We start from the raw sequence: 7,002 nt of genomic DNA, 5'->3' as shown, positions 1-7,002 counted from the left end.
AAAAAAAAAAAATAATCCCAAGGACTGAGAAGAAAAGTTTTTTCCTCCTGAACTTGGTAAGTGACAGACCATACTGTGCTCCACAAAAACCCCTCTTGTCCTGCTCCTTTCCTCTCCTGAAACATCAGACAGAGGGAAGGCTTGGCTGCAGCTCCCTGAGGAGGCCTCTGCCTCCGGGGAAACAGGGGGAGCGAACAAGGGCCGGCAGCAGCCGCCCGCCTCCTCCCCGGGGTCGGGAGGCTTCTCTCCCTCGCACGCCGTCCCCGTCCTTCGGGCGGCCGCGACCCCGGTGGTTTCAGTGATGGAGCGAGGAGCCCCTGACAGGGTGTGTGTGTCCAGCCGGGCGGGACTGCTTCCTCCGCGAGGAGAATCCAGTAGGATGCATATCGCAAGCTGCAGAGACGGCGTGCCCACCCCCACCCCAGGGTCCAGAAGACACCTTGGAGGTGGGACCCTTAGAACTCCTAAAGGTCCTCACCTCCTGAGCCTCCGGCTAAGCGCTGGGGGCGGAGGTGGGAGAAGGGCTGAATTCTCTGCCTTTCTGGCCTAAAAATGAAGCCAGGGAACAGAAGGGGTCGTTTTAATAGTACTAGTGTGGATTAATGTTCCTCCAGCCAGAGAAGGTCTCCGCCAGCAGCACCTGCCATAGCCGTATGTTCCCGTTCCTCTGGTGGCTGCCTGTCCTGGCTGTCTGCACTCCCTACCTGCCCTCGCTGCTCCGACCCAGCCCGTCAGCCCAGAAGTTAAAGACCCGGCCGCAGAAGCAAAGCAAATACCCGGTGGTATGTTGGCAGGAAGGCAGGTCACCGTTTAGCCTAGAAACCCTCCACCCGGCCGCCTTTGCCACCGCTTGCACAGTTTTCCCTTTTCTTAGCGTTTTCCTTTGGGAAACCTGACGAACTTGCCCTGACAGCATCCTGGAGAGTGGGGTTCGCGCAGAGGCGCACTGATAAGCACCCATGCATCCCAAGCGGAATAGCATCCCACACCTTCCTCCACAGGACGAGGACGTGATCCCGGTAATCTGCCTCCCTGTCCCACCGGGTTCAGTCCAGGAGCACCGCGAGTCTGGGCTGGATCTCGCCATGGTCAGGAACAGCAGCCTCCTCAGCTCGGGCCTTGCTCCTGGAGCTGGGCGCTTTTCAGCAACTTCGGCGAAAAACCGTGATGTCTCCCACTTTCTTACTCCTCCCCATTCCTTTCCTAAGAGGGTTTTCCTTTACAATGGGTGGTAGCTGAGAAGTACCTAGAATAACTCATGGCTTTAAAAAAAAGTCAATAAATACACGTGAAGTATTATTAGTGGATTCTGATACAATTATTTCGATAAATAAGGAGAGCCCAATCCCAGTTTCAAGTTCACCCCCTTCAGAGATGAAGTTGCTTTTCGCCACCCCAGGGGACACGGTAATGGATGGAGACACGGCTCCCTCTCGCACAAGTAATTGGCAGACGTTCCCTCCTTCGTCCTGGACCGGCTAGGGAGCTGGGGAAAGGCTTATGAAGACAAATATGACTTCACTCGGGGTTGTGGTATGCGCTGTTGTGTGCGCGTGTGTTTTCCTGCGTGACTTTTCGGCTGTGTTTATGCGCATAAATAAGAGGCATTCAGGAGAAACAGAACAATTCCGATGCACTCCCAGGCTGTCACATCCCTGATCCAAACATCCTGCTGCCTGCTTGCCTGCAGCCCTGCTGAAACAAACAAGGCAGCATCTGATCCGTCACCGAGGGACGGCTCCAGCGTGCCCCAAGGGACGGGATTCACCTTGGGCCGTTCGCTAAGGATCCGTACTAATCTCACAGGCGCAGTAGCAGATTCACTCCTTCCACAGTTTTGCTTCCAACTTCATAAGTAGCTACAAGAAAAAGTAAAATCTACTCTAAAATGGGTCAGAAATCATGAATCACTCATAACATCAACAGTGTCACTGCTTAACTGTTTGATTCAAAGGCAAGAGTATTCTAAGGATAAACCACAGAAAAGGGAGGGAAACAAGAGAAAGGAAAGAAAGGAAAGAAAGGAAGAAAGGAAAGAAAGAAAAGAAAGAAAAGAAAGAAAAGAAAGAAAAGAAAGGAAAGAAAGGAAAGAAAGGAAAGAAAGGAAAGAAAGGAAAGAAAGGAAAGAAAGGAAAGAAAGAAAGAAAGAAAGAAAGAAAGAAAGAAAGAAAGAAAGAAAGAAAGAAAGAAAGAAAGAAAGAAAGAAAGAAAGAAAGAAAGAAAGAAAGAAAGAAAGAAAGAAAGAAAGAAAGAAAGAAAGAAAGAAAGAAAGAAAGAAAAGAAAGAAAGAAAGACTGTTTTCGATCGTTTTCTGCTTCAGGCCACGCCAGTGGAACTTGGGTTTTCCCGCGGAGCTGGAGTTGGGGCTGGGCAGCAGGAGGAGATGCAGTCTCACCTCGGCGGCGCTGCCCGTGCAGAGCGCACACGCGCACACACGCCTCGCGTGGGAGCAGCGGCTGCCACCCGCGGCGGCTGGCACAGCAACCCGTGCAATAAAACTACACGGGGTGGGGGAAAATTAAATTACAGGGAAAACAATAGCCTCTGAGTGGTTCAAATAAATGTCTGCCGCCGCCAGTCTTCTCCAGGAGACGGTATACAATTCGCGGCAGGAGAGAGAGGAGCGGCCGGACGACGCCCCTTTCTCGGGCAGAGCTCCGCTGCGCGGAGGGGCAGCGCATCTTTGTGCTTCAGTGCCGAGGGCCGGGCCGGTCCTCCGCGCCGCTCCGAGGGCAGGGAAGGGGCGCCCAGCCCCGCACCCCGCCCATCCCCGCCCCATCGGGGCGCCCCGGGCCGCGCTGGCGGCCGCGCAGCGCGCACGTGTGGCAGCCACAGGTGCCGCAGCCGCCCGGTGCTCGGTGCCGCTCGCTATAAGTGTGGCCCCGCCGCCGCCGCCCCGGCGAGACGGGTGAGGGCTGCGGGAGATGCAACAAGGCGCGGGGAGGCAAGGATCGGGGGCGGCGGGAGGAAAAGGAGGAGGAGGAAAAGAAGGAGGAGGAAAAGAAGGAGGAGGAGGAGGAGGAAGGGGGGGAGACAGCTGATGTCTGTCAAAGCCGGAGCCGCCGCGCTCTCGCGAGAGCCCGCCCGGCGGTAGCCACGGGATGCGGGGCTCAGGTGCGGGCAGAGCGCAGCGCAGCGCGCCCGGCGCCGGGCAGCGGCAGGCAGAGAACTGAGTGAGGGAGGGAGCGAGGGAGACGGCGGGGGCCGGAGGGAGCCTTGCCGCCCGCTCGCCTACCCAGCCCAGCCTCGGCCACCGCGGCAGCGGCGGCGGCGGGGGCAGGGTCCGCTGCGGCACCGCCGCCACCACCGTCTCCGCCACCGCCACCCGCCGCTGTCAGCGGCTTCCCCCGGCGGGAGGAGAGAGCCCGGAGAGCACTTTTCCCCCGACTTTAGGAGTGTTTGTGGATTTACATGCCAAGCCTTCAAGATGATGTCCATGAACAGCAAACAACCTCATTTTGCCATGCATCCCACCCTACCTGAGCACAAATACCCCTCTCTACACTCCAGCTCGGAAGCAATAAGAAGAGCATGTCTACCAACTCCACCGGTAAGGGACAGACAGCTGCAGCTCTCTTCTTTCTTTATCTCCCTTACACGCACACACTTTTCTTTCTTTCTCTCTCTCTCTCTTTTCTGTATACTGCATGTATGTGTATGTGCATTAATAAAAAAACCGCTGCAAGGCACATTTTGACAAGCGGCGCTTAATGTTTTTTTCATGTCTTCCTCTGCAATCATCTGAGCGCCTGTGATCTTTTTTGAAAGCGGTGTTCACACGAGTCTCCGACTTCATCCACTTTCTGTATTAATTTTTATGACTCGGCCTCTGAAAAGGAATGCGTTTTATGTGCTCTTGTGTTTGACACAATTCCCCAGCTGAGAGTTACAGATCCATTTCTTCTCCTCTTTTCTCTTCTCCTTTCGTTCCATTCCCCCCTCCTTTTAATTTATTAATTTATTTGTTCCCTTCGTTCCTTCCTTCTCTCCTTTTCCGATTCCCCCTTGCTTCCTTACCTTTCTATTCTTCTCTTATTTTCCTGTTTTGCTCCCTCTTCTCGCTTCTTCCCCCTCCAATCCCCTCATTATTCTACCCCATCCCCCTGTTTCCCCTCACTGCCCCGGGCTGTCGCCTGCTATACCACTCTTCCCCCAATCTCTCGACTCTTACCCCCCATCCCGTATTCCCTTGCACGCTGATCCACGGCCGTCACCCCAACTTTACCCACCTCTGTCTCCCCTCCCTCGACTTTCCCCCTCCTTTTCCACGGCGCTCCCGCAATCCCACGCTGTCCCCCGCCCGTCCCCTTCCCCCTCCGCACTTTGCCCCCTCTCTGCCCCCTTGCCCTCCTCTCCCCGCACCCCGCTCTGTTTTGTGTCTCCTGCAGCTGCAGAGCAATATCTTCGCCAGCCTCGATGAGACCCTGCTGGCGCGGGCCGAGGCTCTGGCCGCCGTCGACATCGCCGTCTCGCAGGGCAAGAGCCACCCGTTCAAGCCCGACGCCACGTACCACACCATGAACAGTGTGCCCTGCACCTCCACCTCCACCGTGCCCCTGGCGCACCACCACCACCACCATCACCACCATCACCAGGCGCTGGAGCCCGGCGACCTCCTCGACCACATCACCTCCCCCTCTCTTGCGCTCATGCCCGGCGGAGGAGGCGGCGGAGGCGGCGGCGGCGGCGGCCACGACGGGGCGGGCGGCGGAGGCGGCGGGGCCGGCGGCGGCGGGGGCGGCGGCGGCAGCGGCGGGGGCGCCGGCGGCCTCATCTCCACTTCGGCCCACCCGCACTCGCACATGCACGGCCTGGGCCACCTCTCGCACCCGGCCGCCATGAACATGCCGTCGGGGCTGCCGCACCCGGGGCTGGTGGCCGCGCACCACGGCGCCGCGGGGCAGGTGGCCTCGGCGGCGGCCGTGGTGGGGGCGGCCGGCCTGGCCTCCATCTGCGACTCGGACACGGACCCGCGAGAGCTGGAGGCCTTCGCCGAGCGCTTCAAGCAGCGCCGCATCAAGCTGGGGGTGACCCAGGCCGACGTGGGCTCGGCGCTGGCCAACCTGAAGATCCCGGGCGTGGGCTCCCTCAGCCAGAGCACCATCTGCCGCTTCGAGTCCCTCACCCTCTCCCACAACAACATGATCGCCCTCAAGCCCATCCTGCAGGCCTGGCTGGAGGAGGCCGAGGGCGCCCAGCGGGAAAAAATGAACAAGCCCGAGCTCTTCAATGGGGGCGAGAAGAAGCGCAAGCGGACTTCCATCGCCGCCCCGGAGAAGCGCTCGCTGGAGGCGTACTTCGCCGTCCAGCCCCGGCCCTCCTCCGAGAAGATCGCCGCCATCGCCGAGAAATTGGACCTCAAAAAGAACGTGGTGCGGGTTTGGTTTTGCAACCAGAGACAGAAGCAGAAACGGATGAAATTTTCCGCCACCTACTAGGGGCGGGCGGGAGGGGCGGCCCCGGCACCGGGGGCACCGGGGGGGCCGGGCCGGGGCCGCGGGGGACGCCCACGCACCGCCACCGTCGCCTGAGACGCCATGGGAGGCTCCTGGGGACCAAGGGACGATGTAGAAATTAAACGCGAACTACTCGGGGAGAGGGGGGGGCGTGCGTGTGGGGGGGTGCGCTATCAATTATTAAAATGAAAAAGACACCGGGACACCAACGAGAAGAAGGAGGAGAGAGGAGGTAAAAACGCTCTAGAAGCCCAGGGGGGGGTCACTTCTGAGGCCCTCTCCCCTCTCTGCCCCCCCCACCCCCCGACAGAAAGCGGGAGAAAGAGCAACTTAAAGCGTAAACACACACAGACACACACCAATAAATACCGTGACAGCAACAGCCACAAACCGAGAAACCTAAGTCAAAACTTTCCGAAGGAAAACAAAACCGACCAACAAACCCGGAAGGCGAAACTGTCGGTGATGATGATGCTACGTTTGGTTTGGGTCTCTTTTCATTACTTTCTGCTTTTCTTTCTTTTCCCTGGCTTAGTAATGAATGAGGACAGCGGTGGTTTGGTGCGGGGGAACTTTTTCTTTGGTTGGCTTGGGTTTGGGTTTTTTGTTTGTTTGTTTTGATCTTTATTTTTTTGTTTTGGTTTGGTTTTGGGTTGTTTTTTTGTTTGGTTGGGGTTTGTTTTGTTTTGTTTTTTGGGTTTTTTTTTTCTGTTGTCCCCCGAACGCGGTTTTGCGTGAGGCTTTGGCGATGGGTCTTGTCTGTGCCAGGGGAACGGTGAGAGCGGGACAAGGGCCGGGAGCGGGGGCGGCCCCCTGAGGCTAGGGAGCAGTCCCTTTCCTCTCCGTTGTTGCCTCAATAATCCTAGCTAGCTCAAGCAAAACAAGGGGAAAAAAGTTACTCCACAACCCCTTTGTCTCTGCCCCCTCGCCTGCGTGGTTTGCGTTTCCAGCTGTGTCCAAAGACAGGTCCCTCTCTCTGCAGAGATGCGTCTGGAGACAGATGCGAAACCTGCCAGAGCGGGGATGCTCTCCAAAATATTATATTCAGACTCATTAAGGCTCGTGGTTAACTATGTCCTGTATCCTCCCTCCCTCCCTCCCCGCTGCTCCCAACAGTATGCCTCCCGGCATACCCGCCAAATCTGCTGGATTTAGGTTAAGGTCCTCCCTTGGTTTCCTCCAAGGGCTGGAGGTTATTGCACCCGGTAGGCAAAAGAAATCACCGGTGATGGGTTTGAAATGACATTTGTTTCTGAGGGGTGTGCATGTTGGGAACAAACACACGACAAAAAACCACTTGGGCTTAGAAGTCGTTTATTGTGAATCATAAACGTTGTGTGGAGGAAGGCTTTCGGGAGGGGTGTGTGGGGTTCAATTTGCACTATCACAGTCTCCTGGATTGGAAGCGATGATGTTATTCTGTAATAACGATGCTGGTATTGCTAATAATCGTCAAGGTGCGTTACATGTCTCGCGGATTGAAAACAAACAAAATTATCAGGGTTTGTTAGGTAAAAAGGGGAGCGATGTGCAGAAGCCATCTCTG

At 56.8% G+C, this 7,002-nt stretch overlaps 1 protein-coding gene across 4 annotated transcripts; it reads left to right on the top strand.

Moving 5' to 3' along the window:
• Positions 1-3,384: 3,384 nt before the first annotated feature.
• POU4F1 (POU class 4 homeobox 1) lies at positions 3,385-5,438 on the top strand. 4 transcript variants are annotated; one of them, XM_088160676.1, is made up of 3 exons: positions 3,385-3,550; positions 4,389-4,645; positions 4,751-5,438. In XM_088160676.1, the coding sequence occupies exons 1-3, from the start codon at positions 3,428-3,430 to the stop codon at positions 5,436-5,438; spliced, it is 1,068 nt and encodes a 355-aa protein (XP_088016802.1). In that variant the 5' UTR covers positions 3,385-3,427. The 4 variants fall into 4 exon arrangements, with proteins under 4 accessions (XP_088016802.1, XP_088016803.1, XP_014726484.1 ...); XM_088160677.1 differs by having other exon boundaries at positions 4,389-4,650; positions 4,816-5,438; XM_014870998.2 differs by having other exon boundaries at positions 4,389-4,651.
• Positions 5,439-7,002: the final 1,564 nt, after the last annotated feature.

This window comes from Sturnus vulgaris, chromosome 2 (genome assembly GCF_052056855.1).
Source record: "Sturnus vulgaris isolate bStuVul1 chromosome 2, bStuVul1.hap1, whole genome shotgun sequence".
NCBI classification, from domain to species: domain Eukaryota; kingdom Metazoa; phylum Chordata; class Aves; order Passeriformes; family Sturnidae; genus Sturnus; species Sturnus vulgaris.
This window is presented reverse-complemented; position numbering and strand designations above follow the sequence as displayed.

Excerpts from the sequence above, each read along its gene's own strand:
- POU4F1 (XM_014870997.2), top strand. The coding sequence starts at position 3,428 with ATGATGTCCATGAACAGCAAACAACCTCATTTTGCCATGCATCCCACC. Across the intron at positions 3,551-4,388 it reads CATGTCTACCAACTCCACCG|CTGCAGAGCAATATCTTCGC; the intron begins GTAAGGGACAGA and ends TGTCTCCTGCAG.